General features: G+C 35.3%; 1 protein-coding gene across 3 annotated transcripts in view; it reads right to left on the bottom strand.

The window, feature by feature from the left end:
- Positions 1-12558, bottom strand: part of CalpC (calpain C) — a 38815-nt gene extending 26257 nt beyond the window's left edge. The window contains exons 1-4 of one of the 3 annotated variants that reach the window (XM_085479742.1): positions 12167-12558; positions 10105-10357; positions 7108-7149; positions 5177-5745 (exon numbers count right to left, since the gene is read on the bottom strand). In XM_085479742.1, the coding sequence (XP_085335868.1) occupies positions 5177-5185 (9 nt within the window). In that variant the 5' untranslated portion in view covers positions 5186-5745; positions 7108-7149; positions 10105-10357; positions 12167-12558. Of the gene's footprint in view, positions 1-5176; positions 5933-7107; positions 7150-10104; positions 10682-12166 lie in introns of those variants that run through there. The other 2 variants (XM_029304694.2, XM_085479743.1) reach the window with 2 other exon arrangements.
- Between the last annotated feature and the right edge of the window lie 2624 nt (positions 12559-15182).

Genomic DNA, 15182 nt, shown 5'->3' with positions numbered 1-15182 from the left:
ACTCTTCCACTTCCCTTGGCAAATGCCGGAAATTTATGCAAGCGCTTTAACATTATCGCTCGGTCGATCGAGGAACGCGACTCTTGATTTTCCACGCGCGTCTTTTTTGTCGGGCCTTTACATGCATTTCCATGCCGAGTATCAGCGACAAGATTCTCTTGACTTATCTCGATAGCAAACTTTTCTGTAACCTTCGATAAGTTCAAGATTTTTCTAGTTTCGAGGAAGTCACAAATCGAGTGGCAAAAAGCTCATTCTTCAACGCCATGCAACGTTGAACAATAAAGTCATCTTTTTGTATCAAGTGAGAGATTTTTCTCAACTTTCCTTATAATATTTAAAGAGTTAAATGTATAAAGTCATTTGTAGACTATAATCTAGAGCAAGACTCTAGATTAAAGGTCCAAGTAATGAGAAATTCGATCACGATCATGAAAAGAGCGAGCACAATCTCGTTAAAATGATTAGAGAAAAATCTATTTTATAATAGATAGATTGATTTATGACGAAAAATAATTAGAATATCTCTTCTAATAAAAAATGTTATTATATTATCATTTATATTAATAAAATATCGCGAAATATAAATTTATTAACATACGTTTCCAACTTTAATTTCAAATAAATCGATAAATCACATGTGGATGTGAATATGACAGTTATTAATGAATGATCAATTATGTAATATGTAATATAAAAAGTCATAAATCATTATCTTCTACGAAACTCGCGCTGCTTAATTCGATTTCAGCCAGCATACTAGCCGATCGCATCATAGTATCCTTTAACTGACATTAATTTCATCCCAAACGAATAGTGATTTACGCGGACTCGCCCAACGAGTCGGGTTTCCTCGGCAAGGGATCATTTAGACGTTTTTCTGATGATCCTAGCGCGAGGTTGCTGCACTCTTCGCGATCACGCTCCTCATCGTGAATCCTGAATCGTAGAACCTCTCTCGAGTCTACAATTGACTCCTTCGACCCTGAACGATCCTCGTGTTCCAGGAATCACTTTCCTTCGACGGTCTGAGAGAGACTAGTGACTAATAATTTCCGCAAGTTAACGGATTTACTGATTGACTCACAACTGATTGATTCATCGCGCGTGCAGTTATCGATTTAAAAAATTGCCAGAAATTTTAATTATAATATTTTGTATAAATCTCCCATGTTTGTGAAAAATAACTTATCTTCGATTTATCTTAATACTATTCATAGCAAAATTGTTCAACATAGTATTTATATATCGAGTTTATTATTAGTGAAATTCCTGCTAAAAGAATTCTGTTTATATTAAATAGACACATTTACATAAAGAATACATCTCTTTTAGATTGAAATAAAATAAAGTTACGCAAAATTCCGATACATACAATTATTGACGCATATAAATATATACGATGAATTCTTTTTTCGAGAGACTGTCTGTTTTAATCTTTTTCATCAGATCGATGGAACAAGTCAAGATCTTTCAATGTCCTTGAATTTGTCGAGTTCATCGTATTCCTCTCTACTTTATTCTTCGCTTCAAATTGCAATTTCTTCTTCTCCTGCTGCTCGCATCAAACGATGCTCACAACGAATTATGTTCAACACTATCACGATACAAGAATTCAATATATCCAGGCTTCAGAATCCCTGGTTTAAAACTTAATTATCAGCATCGCTAGACAAAAAGAAAAAAAATAAAATAAATGCATGTTCTATGAACTCAAGAAGAAGGCGTCCGCTGAAACATGATGACTTTTCACTATACGAAGAAATAAATATCGCAGACATATTTATTGTTCCGACCGACCAAGAAGACCACAACACCTACGCAGGAATGTAAAACTCGAGTCGCGTAATAATGCGGCTCGAGTCGTCTCGTAATCCAACACGCAAAGGTTGCACACAGCGACACGGGCAGCTAATATATGTATAGCAGATTAATAAATCTCGAGGCTATATGCAGGACGTGCCCTCTCTTAGCTCGCATTTTTACGGCCGGTTCCACTTGCGGGAGAGAACGAGGAAGGGCCGCGTCTGGCAGCAGTAAATTCTGAATGACAAGGAGAATGCATCTCTTTATCCGAGGATATCTGAAAAATTCGACTTTCTACAATCCTTTCTTGGATCATTTTTAACTTGACTGAAATGTGTTATGCTGCGATGAGCTATATGTTCAAATATGTGTGTCAATATAAAATAATACTTGTTTATATGAAAGATCTTATGGTTAACTAGTTTTATTTATTTATATCAAAGTATATTTATTTCAAAAATATTTTTTTTAAATATAAATAATCATTTTTCAAAGGATTATTGTTCAGAATTTCTCTTCTGTGAGTAGATTTAAAAAAAATGTAATAGTAAAAAATTAATTTATATCTTCATAAATGTAAGACAAATTTACCTTTAAATATTTATGATTTCCGGTTTTTTCCATATGTAAAATATCTTTTAAAGTCTCTATTTTAATGCCTAAAATATTAAAATATTAAGCAGTTAATCAAAATGATTATTTTTTATGTTAGCAGGTCGAGATGTCTCTAAATTTCCTTATGTCAGTGCTCTCGTATACCGGCCTCTTCTATCGATGTTCCTATACTCGCGACATTCGCGCCGTTTATAATTTGTGTGTTTCGAGGTCGTGGAGAGAAGAAGACCCGGTTTTGCGGGAGGCAGAGAATCTCGTAGCGGCGACGAAGTAGAAACGGCGCCGGTCGACTTCGAGGTTCCTCGACCATGTCGAGAACACGAGAGGGGAACAGGTGAACTCGTCTTTTTTCCCTTCTTTCTCTTTCTCTCTCTTTTGTTTCTTCATTTGACGACCGGATTATCTTCTAGCACGGATTTCGTTGCCGTGAAAGTGCAACGAGCAACTTGTGCAAATTCAAGACGTCAATGCGCTAATTGCTGGAGTAAGAGCGCGTAATTAATTCACCCTGATATAATAATTGCATGCGAGCGATACATCGAGCGAGACGCAAAAACATTACGAGTTGCGTTGCAAACGTAGTAATTTTCTTTTAAGAATACACAACTATTATGTCTGTTTTATGTCATACCTTTATGATATTTGAGAAGAAGAGATCGGAAGTAACAACAACTATAATATTCTCTGACGTCACAGATGTTATAATAAGTGTCATAAAGATGTCATGGTTCTCAAACATGTTCCAAAAGAATAGATGTCATAATCGCCTTCTCATTTTCTATAAAACAACATTTTTGGGCGGAGGAAGTATTACATAAATTATACACTACGAGAAGATGTTTGCTTATAAGGTTGACTGTTGTGAGATGACTGACCTAAGCTAATGGACTTCGAGACAGAGTTTGAAAACGTAGGTAGAGATTTGTGGTTATGGGTGACGCATTCGAAAGTAAAAATGCTTCAGGGCCGCATGAATTCTTTCACAACAACGTCTTACATTCGCGGACAACTCATTACAGTAATCTATGTTAAGTATTAAACAAGATTACTGAGTTCATGTGCAATTGTAGGGACAAAGAAAGAGGTCGGATGTATCATTTACGACAGTTTGTTTTTTTGATGTAGTAATAATTATTTATTATATATTATAAACTATTCTTCACATCAATTTTAATATGCAAATAAAAATATTAATATTACGTAATAATTATTAAATTTTTAATTTAAAATAAATAATAAGATGTGTAATTGAAAAATAAAGGTTTAAAAAAATTGATGGCAAGTAAAATTGCTTTGATATAACACATTGTTACGAAAAATTGCTAATTTTAGAAAGTCTTGTGCATATTAAAATACACTTTTTACAAATAAAGTAGTTTCAAATAAAGTGGCTGCTAATTAATGTAAACAGAATTGCGTATAAAATTGAGAACTAGTCGATTTCTAAATCGGAAATTGTACAAATATAGAAGAGAAATTATATACTATGAAAGGTCGTAAACAGTATGTGTGTATGTGTATTTAGAGTTTAGAACAGCGGACCGCTATACGAAGCGTAACAAATCCATGAAACCATTCTAGTAGAAAATTTATTACTTCAAAGTTTGAATAAATACAAAATCACGTATTGTAAGCTTTCTCAAATTAATATTACAAGTAATCTGTCATGCAAAAATAATTTATAATTTTAATCCTTTATTATAAGACAGGTACGTTCTAATTTTGGAATCAACATAATAAATAATTATGTTTCCAGTTATTATACAATGTTTCAAACTTTATATGTCTATACTATATTTACATATACTATATTATAAAAAATATATGAAATGTACTAATAAGAAATTAAAAATTAAATAGTGAAGAAGACTTTTTAGGTAAGATGCTAATATTTCACACTCGGTAAGGTAAAAACTGCTGTTATTTCACTGTTTTACTTACATTATTTGTTTTTTGTCGCGCTAAAATCATTATGCCACGCGCGGGCCAATAGTTTCCATTTCACTAGCTATTATAGATTCGGTGCAAACAGAGCGAAATGACTTTCACGCAAAGAAATCATTCAAGTCACATAGCTCGCCGCACCTTACTAGAAATTCCATAGAAAACTATCGCTGAAGTGGAGATATGTGGGCAGTATGAAGAAGTCTTTCGTAAGCCAAAACTAGCTTTATACAGAGAGCGAAGAGAAAAGTGGGCCAGCGATTTTTTCGAAGCAAGGCCTAAATAGATAATCATCAAACTTGTATGACTAAACAAAAAATGACAGAATAGAATACAATATTTCCATTTAATATTTAAAAGAAAATAATTTAAAGATCTCAATAAGCTTCATCTGTGTATGTGTGGCACATGTAGCTTCAATATTTTCAATACCTTACCGTTTAAAATATATATTTAAGTGATTATTATGTCTTTCCGCCAAAATTGATATTTATTTTCAACAAAAAGCATTAAAATTTACTCTATATAATTGAAACATAAATATTGGTAGAATTTTTTGTTAATGCTTTTTGTTGTTAATGTAATTTGCTGTTAGTGAAATTAAAAATCGTCATTACAGAAACTTGAATAAAATACTTTAGTCTATTAATTATTTTTGTATTAATATTAATATACTGAGTAAAAAATGATGAAAATTTAAACGTATTTATATTAAGTCAAACATATCTTTCCAAGGCTTAATTTAATACAGGAGATTATTAATAAATTCACTGTATTCTCGCACGTATTCTCAACTTAACACAATACTCACGTTAACCATCCGTAGTCAGGTTTCTGTAGCTTCTTCTAGAATATCGCCAACAAGAGCCCGTTCGAGCACCTCTTCGAGTCCTCGCGCAGCCGACACTTTATCACTTATATACCAGACAAGTGTCTTCATCCAGCACTCGATATCGAGACACTCCGCGCACTTACTGTTAAGTTCGCGCTCCACTCCGAAGACCTCTCGAGTCGAATAAATGATCTCGTTGCGGAAACGAAAATCAAGGGTGCAATTTCCGATAAAAAACAAGTAAAAAAAAAAAGAAGAAATAAATCGAGGCGCGAGAGCGGCCCCGCGAACGGAGCTGCTTGTCTAATACCGACTGACTACAACAACCGACTGGTTGGAATTGGTGACTGACTGTGCGCCGGCTACTCGCACCATGAACTGCCACTCGTGGATCCGAAGCCGATCACCAACCATCCTGGCTGGCCTTCCTCCTCCTTACTGCCGGCGATCCTCTCTCTTTTTCTCTCCCTCTCTTACCCATGACCAGCCGTGTTGCTGTCTCTGTTTCCTCGTGTGGCGAGGAAAGAAGCTGAGTATCAGTCAATTGACTAAAACATAATACACTTCTAGAGCAAGCAATCGACACCTTCGTCTACGTGATCAGCTGATAAAGATTTTGATGAAGCAACACGTTATGTAACTTTTGGTACAAGAGCAATATTTTTTCTGACAAATATATATAAAAAAGATATTGAAGTAAAAAGAATTTGAAGCTTTTTTAAAGTAAGTACTTTCTATTTTAGATCATTTATTTCTTTTCTTCTCTGCTTTATTTCTGTAATTTACTGGCATGCTAGAACAAGTTTAAAATCAAAATCCTTCTTGGACTTCTAGGATAAACTTTAAACATATTCTGAGCAAACGGAAATGAACTGGAAACTTGATTGCGCTGTGTTTTCTGATTCTATTTTCCCTCAACGTTTCATTTCGTGTTTGAGAGAAACGTGTAATTTTAAGCAGATCAGGATCTACATAGAGGAAGGTTAAAATGAAGAAGAGCGTGCGGGCTGCAATTATAAGAACCAAATGACAGGATAGTCGAAAGAATTGCGTTGATCTAATAGCACGAGACATCAATGATGATATCGTTCTCGATGACAATATGATTTTCATCTATCTTGCTTGGAAGCAGGTCGATCTCGTCTCGATCGCGGGTGGAAAGTGCGAAAGAGAAGCAGATGGTTATAAAGAAGAGTAGGAACGAGTGAAGAACAGAGGAGTCGATCTCGAAGAGAGCGACGAAGAGACTCGATCATAGCCTGAAGGTGTAACTCGTTCTGGTGAAAGCTTGTGCACATTTGCTCGAAAGGTTCACTTGGTTTCATGCCAGAAAATCTTTTCTCGAACATAACAGTTAATTCATTTAAAATTCTCTTTATAAAATCTTTACTGCAAATGTTCTTGGGTATTTATTCCAACGATACACGATGCAAACTTGAAATTAATTAATTTTTATTTAATTAATTATCTCTTCATTTTCTTCAATTGATATTATTTTGTGATACAAGTAATTTGACTCGTTTCTATATATTTAATAATTGTTTCTAATGCTTTATTTATTTGTCTATAATTTTAAAAAACATTATAATAATTCTTTTTGCGTATATTATGCAGGAGCACTTATAATATTTATCTACAATATAATAGTTAACTAAGCTGGAAACATTTTTCTTTTAAATTTTTGTTTTTAAGTCACATTGTAATATTAATGATAATAAGGAATTGTTATTTATTACAACCACATAGCAAATACACAATTTTAAAAAATATAGAACAAAAATCAATATTTAAATAATTTATTGTATCTTGTATTGATACAATAAGTTCAGAAAATCTACATTTTCAGAATACGGTAAGTTGAAGAATGCTGAAAAGTGAGATTACCAAGCAGATTTAACTTACAGACTTACCTGAACGAACGTATCTATCTTGTCGCCATCTAACGGGTGTACCTAAATTGAAGATAAAGCAATATTAACCGATAGAGCAATATTAAATAATTATTGTTACTTTTACGTTTACTTGAATAAATAATGCAACTTTTTACATTTCTTATATTTAAAGCTGTTATTTTACTTAAAAAATAATATTTCTCGTCTTTATAATTCTTATCAGAATAATTTGTAATTTATTTCTTATATTATTCTCAAATAATTTGTCTTCAAATAATATTATAATAATAATATTTCACAATTATTCTTATTTTAACATAATATATTTTAAATTTGTATTCGATAATCTAAACCAACATAAACTTATCCACGTTATTTAAATGTTGTAAACATGTCATAGGTGAGATTATGAGATCATGTACTTGATAATAGCATTCTCTGAAATGAATTTGATTATTGAAAGAAACCTGAAAATAATTACGACCAACTAAATTAGTTAAACATGAAAATTTATTTATGACTTTAACGGTACTTCATCGACAACTATGAATCCGATACGACATGGTAGACTGAGTTTCGTGAGCGACTGAAAGATGGCAACTGTGGGTCCATTTAAACATTAAACTCATAAAGTTTTCAGAGAAAACATTTAAAAAAATTATTTTCATTCTCACGAGAATAACAAGTGCCCGATCAGGTCGAAAAACATGAAGAAGGCCGCTTCTTCGTGTCTTTTTTTTCAATTCGCTCCATAAAATACATTATAAGCATGTAATAATACTCGTAAAATCGTCGAATAGACGATCGCGTCGGCATTTCTGAAGACTTGGTAGCTGTCAAATCATAATTTGAGGCAACAAGTGCTAATTCGACTAACGGATCGTGAAACGGCGCTTTCGGCAACTCTCGCGCCTTGGAATTTCACGAATATCCCACGAGAGATTCGATCGTAACGCATCAACGTGCCATCCGGCTTGGGCCTTTACGATCACTCGACACGTTGCTTCTCATTAGGGCATAATTTATACAAGAGAGACAGAAAGAAAAAGAAAGAGAGAGACGCGATTGTTGCCACCCGCGGGCTTTGATGGTTCGCGGCTTTGAGCCGAGAGCTTGCGCTCGTGGGAGAGAGAGACTTTCTCGTATAGGGAGAAAAAATTCATAAGATTCTGGAGATTGTCGGCGAAATAACAGGCAGCAGTCGGAAATCCATGGGATACTGTAATCCAACTTGACGTTCGTTATCTCATCCCACTCGCCGCTCACGGTGATCATTTGAATCCCCATATAAAGTTCCCACTGAGCGGTTCTCTTGCTACGCACACATCCAATTAATAATCTTTTAATTCCATGCCGAGCCTACTGAATGCTTCTGTCACTGGGAATTCAGTAAATTGTCGCATTATCGCACTCTACAAACTATGCAAGGTGTATCAATAAATTCTAACGATGACCCGGCAACAAAATATCCCTCAATCAAACGCGTTTCTACGTATCTATAGATTCCTCGTTATTTTTAACGTATTGTTTGTGCATTATATTGAATATTCGTGTATGACGTGTAACATAATTTTTATATTATATACAAAATAATTAAACGATCAAAAAATTGTCCAAAAAAGGCAAATTTTAAATAGTTGTAACTTTGTTTCAAAAAATGATAATTTAAATTTTAAAAAAGGGTTTTAAAGCTTGAAATCTCTACTTTTAAAAGGTCATAGTTTTTTTCGTTTTCTTTAATTCTGATACTTCTTACAAACAGAAAACGACGAACATAACAAAATGGAAAATTTTTTCTCACTTTGTAGACATGTCGTATACACAAGATGATTTGAAGACAATTTTTTGACATTTTTACGCTAAAGCCTGAAGTTTTCCCTGCAAAATCGTTTTTTACAATTTAAATTTCGATCTTTCCTTATCAAGTTATCGTAAATTGAAGAGAAAATGTCATTTTTACTTCAATCGTTCATAACTCTGTTAAAAATTATCGTACAGCAATTTTAAGAATGGATTTTTAAAGCTGAATCTTTTCTCTATAGCATGATATAGAGACTGAATTTTTTTTAACTCGTCAACTTTTATAAATAGATGAAAATAACGAAGAAATTCGCGAGTTTTCTCAAGGGTTTTTCTCAAATTTTTTATCAAAGAAAATCAAGATTTTTTTAACATATTGTACACATCGATTATTTTAAATTTGAAATATACCGATCACTATAAAGAAATTATCGCAGTAAGTCATATCTATCATATCGACATATTTACACAGAAAACATTTTCCATTTCGTTATGTTCATCGTTTTCTGTAATCTTTCGAAAGTATACATTTCAAGCTTTAAAACCTCCTTTTAAAATTTAAATTATTATTTTTCGAAACAAAATTACAATTTGCCTGTTTTCTGGACAATTTGTTTAATCCCTTAATTATTTTAAGGAGTATATTTTTAAATCCCTTTTATAATTTATACATTTTTTATAACTGTGTTTACATAAGCAGTCTTAAAAATAATATTATGTGAAAATTATTTAAATAAATCGCCATTAAATTTTATCTTTGATCTAGATATATTTAAAACAAAATCATCTTTATCTCATCTAAAAGATAAATTTACATATTTTTATCTCATCTTTATCTAACTAATTTAAAAATCACCCAAGCACAACACTGATTACAATATCAGAGCGCGAGGACGAAATTCTCTTGTCACATTTGTAAAATCGCGGAAGCGAGAGGCGGCCCTCTCGCGAAGGAGAATTAAACGCGCACACTCTCGCATTTATGGGCGCGTCACCGCGTCATCTTCGGAGTCGCGAGTCAAGGAAGACGCCTCCGGCGGTTCTCACCGGACGACGTGGAGGAAGACAAGACAACGGGGTATACACGACGATGTGTACTCACTTTGGGAACAGTTATACCTGCGCACGTACCAACGACCCTTATTTATGTCGTCGCCACAACCATCATCGACGCGACCCTACACCAGCCACTATGCCTCTCTCCTTCTCTCTTACCTTCTTTCTCGCCCTTTTCTCGCCCTACCACCGTATGGATCTCTTCGCGCATTATCAGGCGGCAGCGTGCTTTTACGGTCGACGTATATCAATGGTCGGCCCAAAGGAAGATCCATGGAACGGCGATGTTGGCAGGTAGAGCTCCGCACGAAGTGGTATGAGGGGCCCAAGAGTGACAATGCCGAGGATATAAAAACTTGCGTAAAGCTGTCCCACTTATCCAGCGAGGATCCCGCGGAGCTCGCCACTCGTGCTGAATGGGGCACAATAATCTTTTATTTATCAGCGGCTTAAGGAGCGATCTTTCGCGTTGAAATTGAAGCCGCTTCGAAAACTATGACTGTCTTTCGCCGTTATAAGATTATAGATAAGTGTGAAGATGCGAGAGAGAGAGAGAGAGAGAAAGTGGAAATCGTTTCCCGCCTATTGGTCGATTCAATTACAAGATTTAATAGCGCGTTCGATCGCTTTGAGAAACTTTTATTGCGCGACCATTATCAAGCCCTTTTTTAATTACATGCTCAATTACACTACGTATTCGCGCGGATGATAAGCGATTCCGCAGCATCGTTCACGCTGGCGAAACATTGTGAGACGAATGATAACTTTGCACGTTCGAGATCGCTTAGCCGACGTCTTTAGAAGTTTAACGAACAATGTTTTTGTTATTGTGAAGAAGGATAATTCGAAATTCAAAGAGGATAATTATTTTATACAAAGCGTTTTAAAGAGAAATTCGATTTTACAATATAAGTAACTCTTTCATCATTTTTTTCTCAAATGAGTCTGTGCACACAACAGCAGAACATCTCCTTTTGGAAGAACTTTCATGAAGAACAGTTGTTCTGACGTATCTCGGGTTCCAATCACAGTAATGACGATGCATGGCAGGAGCATGCGCTACTAAAATCATTTATAACGACGCGTGTAATATTTATGATACCCGCGACATGATTCGTATAATGTTGCGTTACGCGACGCAGACGATGCAGCGTGAATTGATTCGCCGACATAGATCTGGTTGATGAGCGGCTTCGGCCCTTGGCTTTAAAAGCGGATCCCGGGCTAAAGGGTGGGTGTGGACGTCGCGGACGATCTTGGAGGCGCACCGCGCCTATCTCTCGGAGAGAGCCCACCTTTTTTCCAGGAGGACCGCAGCCCTGGGCCCCGAATTCCTGCTCGACTATTACGTGCTGAAGAAAAAAAGGGAGGGAAAAAGAAAGAGAGAGAAAGAGCCCGCCACACGAGCGCGTTCTCTCCATTAGAATTACAAATATACGTGCCACACGGCACGCGCCCTGGGCGCTGAACTTGGTCGTAGCTTAATGTCAGACATTTCGCGAGAAATTCATCACAGGCCCCGCGGGCCAGTGTGTGTCTTCTCTCCTATGGTCTTCTCCGTTCCACGACCCCGAAGAGACGAACGAGAGCTCTCAGGGACGCGAAGTGGCAGACGCCAGATGGTGGAGACCGTTTTCGCGCTTTTTTGCAAATTAGAGAGCGTTTAGCCAAACGCTCGCTGCACGAATGGATATGCACCGAATGCATCGGGCGAACACTGAATTTTGATGCGCACGCTAGACTATCGCGTACGAGTTGGAAACTAGTCATGAGAAGATTATGGAAGAAGGTTTTAATCAAATAAGTTAGAAATTAAAAGGCCAATTTAACGAACTGATTAATTAGGTGTTAACAATTTATTCTAAATCATGAAAATAATACAAATGATAATTAGTAACCGTTTCGACTGTACGACAGTCTTTATCAATACAAATATCGCTTATGCTAACATATCCGTAAATCAAATAATTTGGAAAGACCGAACTTATATCATACATGTAAAATATATAGACTTATAATATTTTAATAAAGATGTGTGCGTGTAAATTCAAATTGATTCATTCGCAATAAATCTTAGGCATATAGAGAAAGATTTATTCCACAAAGTAGAGATTTATCAAGTAAGGATTAATTTTCTAGATTACCAATTGCTTGTAAATAAAAACGGATGTGTTTGTGACTTTCTATTTCCGTATTTTGAAGCCCTTAAAGAAGACGCTACCTTGAAGCTAAAGATGAAATACCGAAATATATCTCACGGAAGTGTGGCATTGATGGGAAGCACGTACACACGCGTAATCGCCCGCGATACACATCCAAGTCGCATTACACTTTCGAATTTGTGTACTTTCCCATGGAAGGGATATAGGAACACACGCGGTGAAAGGAACAGAACAACGCTCTTCACGCATGAACTCCTCTCTGTTCGAAGTATCGCGCGCCGAAATCAGCAAATAACGACGGTATCGGCGGAAAAAAGGAACAACGACGTCGCGTTGTCGATTTACGATGCGATCGATCGATCTCTCGCCGCCGGTTACGAAAGCTCGCACGCCGCGGTTTTATATATTCCGGCTGTTTTTATACGATCGATAGGGGAGGAAACACGAAATTCCAACACGACGACGACAGGGAGGATTCGCAGATCGATTAGATGATTTCCCCTTCGGGAGCTGCCGGCAGCAAAAAATCGTTATCATTCTTAGGCCGGAACGATAAGGCCCTTATTTGCGGTTCCCACGCCCGCCCGTGCACGGCTCCGTGTACACACACGTGGATTTTTCGACGCTCTTTCGCTATCACTTATCGCGATAGCCGACACTGGAGCACACGAGACGCCAGATTGCGTCGACGATCCCCCTTCATCGTCTTACCTGGTTAAGACAGGGGTTCTCAGTACATCGTATAAAAAAGTAAATAATAAACATAAATTTAAAGTGTAAGACAGGCAACAAGAGCCAATCGCGGATGACAGTGCGTTATTGCAACGAAAGTAAATTTTTTCATTAAAATTAAATACCTGTGCACAAGGCACCAAATTTTACTTGGTCACGGCCAAGATTTTAAAATATGAAATAATCTCATATATTTGAGATTTAATTTCAATAATCCTTTAACCTCCCTGCGGAAATAAATAAATAAATGCAAGAGAAAAATATAGATCCGAAAGTCGCTGAATCGGGAATCGAACCCGAGAGAAATAATAAACAAATAAAAACGTAGATATTTGAGAATCGCAGAATTTAAGACAGAATTTAAGAAATAATCTATGTACACGTGTAAAGGAACATTTCAGCAACATCAAAATGCATATATTCGAGTAATTTATCAGTTATCAGCAAACATAAAATTGAATTCGATCACGATTTTGACTGGACTTCGCCGGTTATTTTGCACAGAAAAACACGTAAGAAAACGAGAAATCGCTGAAATGTTTTTTATTAAGAAAAATAATAACGCTATTAACTTACAAAAGGATATCGACAATTTAAGTAATATCTACGACAAAATAATAAAGGTCGTTTAGTCTCTCATAACTCGTCTAAGAGTCTTGACGTGTTGTCAAACCGACACTATATTCATTTTTGACATCTTAAAATTATAATTTTATTTTTATTTCACAAGTATGTTTCGCTTCTTTTCATTATTTTGTAATATTGTTAAGTGAAGTAATTTTTTTTATTGTATTAATCTCTGTACTGTATTTCTTCTCTATGTACCATATATCTAGATCACTTGATAAGGACTCAAAGAAGGGTCGAAACGTTGTGATTTAATAAATAATATTTGCCAGTACGGTCGAGAGAAGAGTTTTACCTTTTTAACTAATAAACATTGCTATTTATCGCACTATGTAGAAAAGAGTTATAATTGACTAGAAAATAAAAATAAAAATAAAAAATGGTTACAATAAGGTTTTAATAAAGATTTTAACAAGTTAGAAATAAAAAAATGTGCAAGCTCTGTATATAATTAAATATTTAAGTGAGAATCTGAGCATGTTGTCGGTCATTTTTAAATAAATGTACTTTATAATTAAAATGTTTTATTAAATATTGTTTGAATTACTCTTTATACATATGGCGTATGAATAATTAATTATCTTGCTGCAAAAAATAAATATATGTATCAGTAAGAATCGATTTCTTAATTAATATTAATTACTTGTTTGTGATCTTTCCAATAACATTTTAATTTATTATAATTAAATTCTGATAATGTACGATTTTCCGTAACCAAACAGTAAACAAATATAACGTACATTAGCATATCAAAGCAATATTAATATTATATAGCAATATACATATATTTCTTTATATATAATAATAATAAGGAATAAAATATAATATCGCATCCAAAATCATTAAATCTTGAAAAAAATACAATAAAAATTTAAACTCTAATATAACATGAAAATACGGCAATAAAACAATCACGCACACGCGAATAGCGCACCTTTATTCATTTCGAATTTAATCACGTGTAAACATCGATAAGCACGGGAAATTACATATTTATTACTTTATTGCATTAGAAAATACTCGGAAGCGACATTTCGCTAATAAGTCAATGTACGATACATCGGATGCGCACGAGCGGCTCAATTATCGTTTATTAGCGGTGCAACTACACTTGTTTTGCTTCTTGTCTCTCTTTATGTGCAATTACGGGACTTTTTTCACAACCGTATGTTGTCGATATAGCATCGAGTCTGCATCGAACAATCCTGTAAATCCCAAAAGAGATGTAACGTAGCTATAGAGAATCATCATGTCGGCATTAGTAAAAAAAAAAAGCAGAAAACGTAGCCTTCAATTAAAACAAGAGGCGCAATAAAATCGCGATAGGATGTATGAATTTTTAATAATTTAATGTCTCGTCGAATTTGCGATAAACGTTCGCGCTCCGATATCGTTCCATGTAAATCAACTTTGATGATGACGCGTCCAACCCGAAAGTCGGCTGCCTCTCGGAAGGATCGACAACGAGCAAAAGAAGCACGCGAATACGACTAAGACTTAATTAGCCGGGCACAGGGGCCGGTCCGGGATATCCCACGTCGTTACGACAAAATCATTTGTGGCCGCTGCTATGCTCATCGGCTTTCTCTGATCTCTCTCTCGAGTACGATTGGACTCGATGTGACGATTTAATTACCGGTGTCCTATATATCGCGTTCTGTCCTTCCGCGCGATAATTAATCGGCCGCTTAATTGATTAAGCAATGAATGGCCGAG

This window comes from Nylanderia fulva, unplaced genomic scaffold (assembly GCF_048542155.1).
Source record: "Nylanderia fulva isolate GAGA-0341 unplaced genomic scaffold, ASM4854215v1 Scaffold13, whole genome shotgun sequence".
Classification (NCBI taxonomy): Eukaryota; Metazoa; Arthropoda; class Insecta; order Hymenoptera; family Formicidae; genus Nylanderia; species Nylanderia fulva.
Note: the sequence above shows the minus strand (reverse complement) of the source record. Positions and strands in the feature narration are given on the sequence as shown.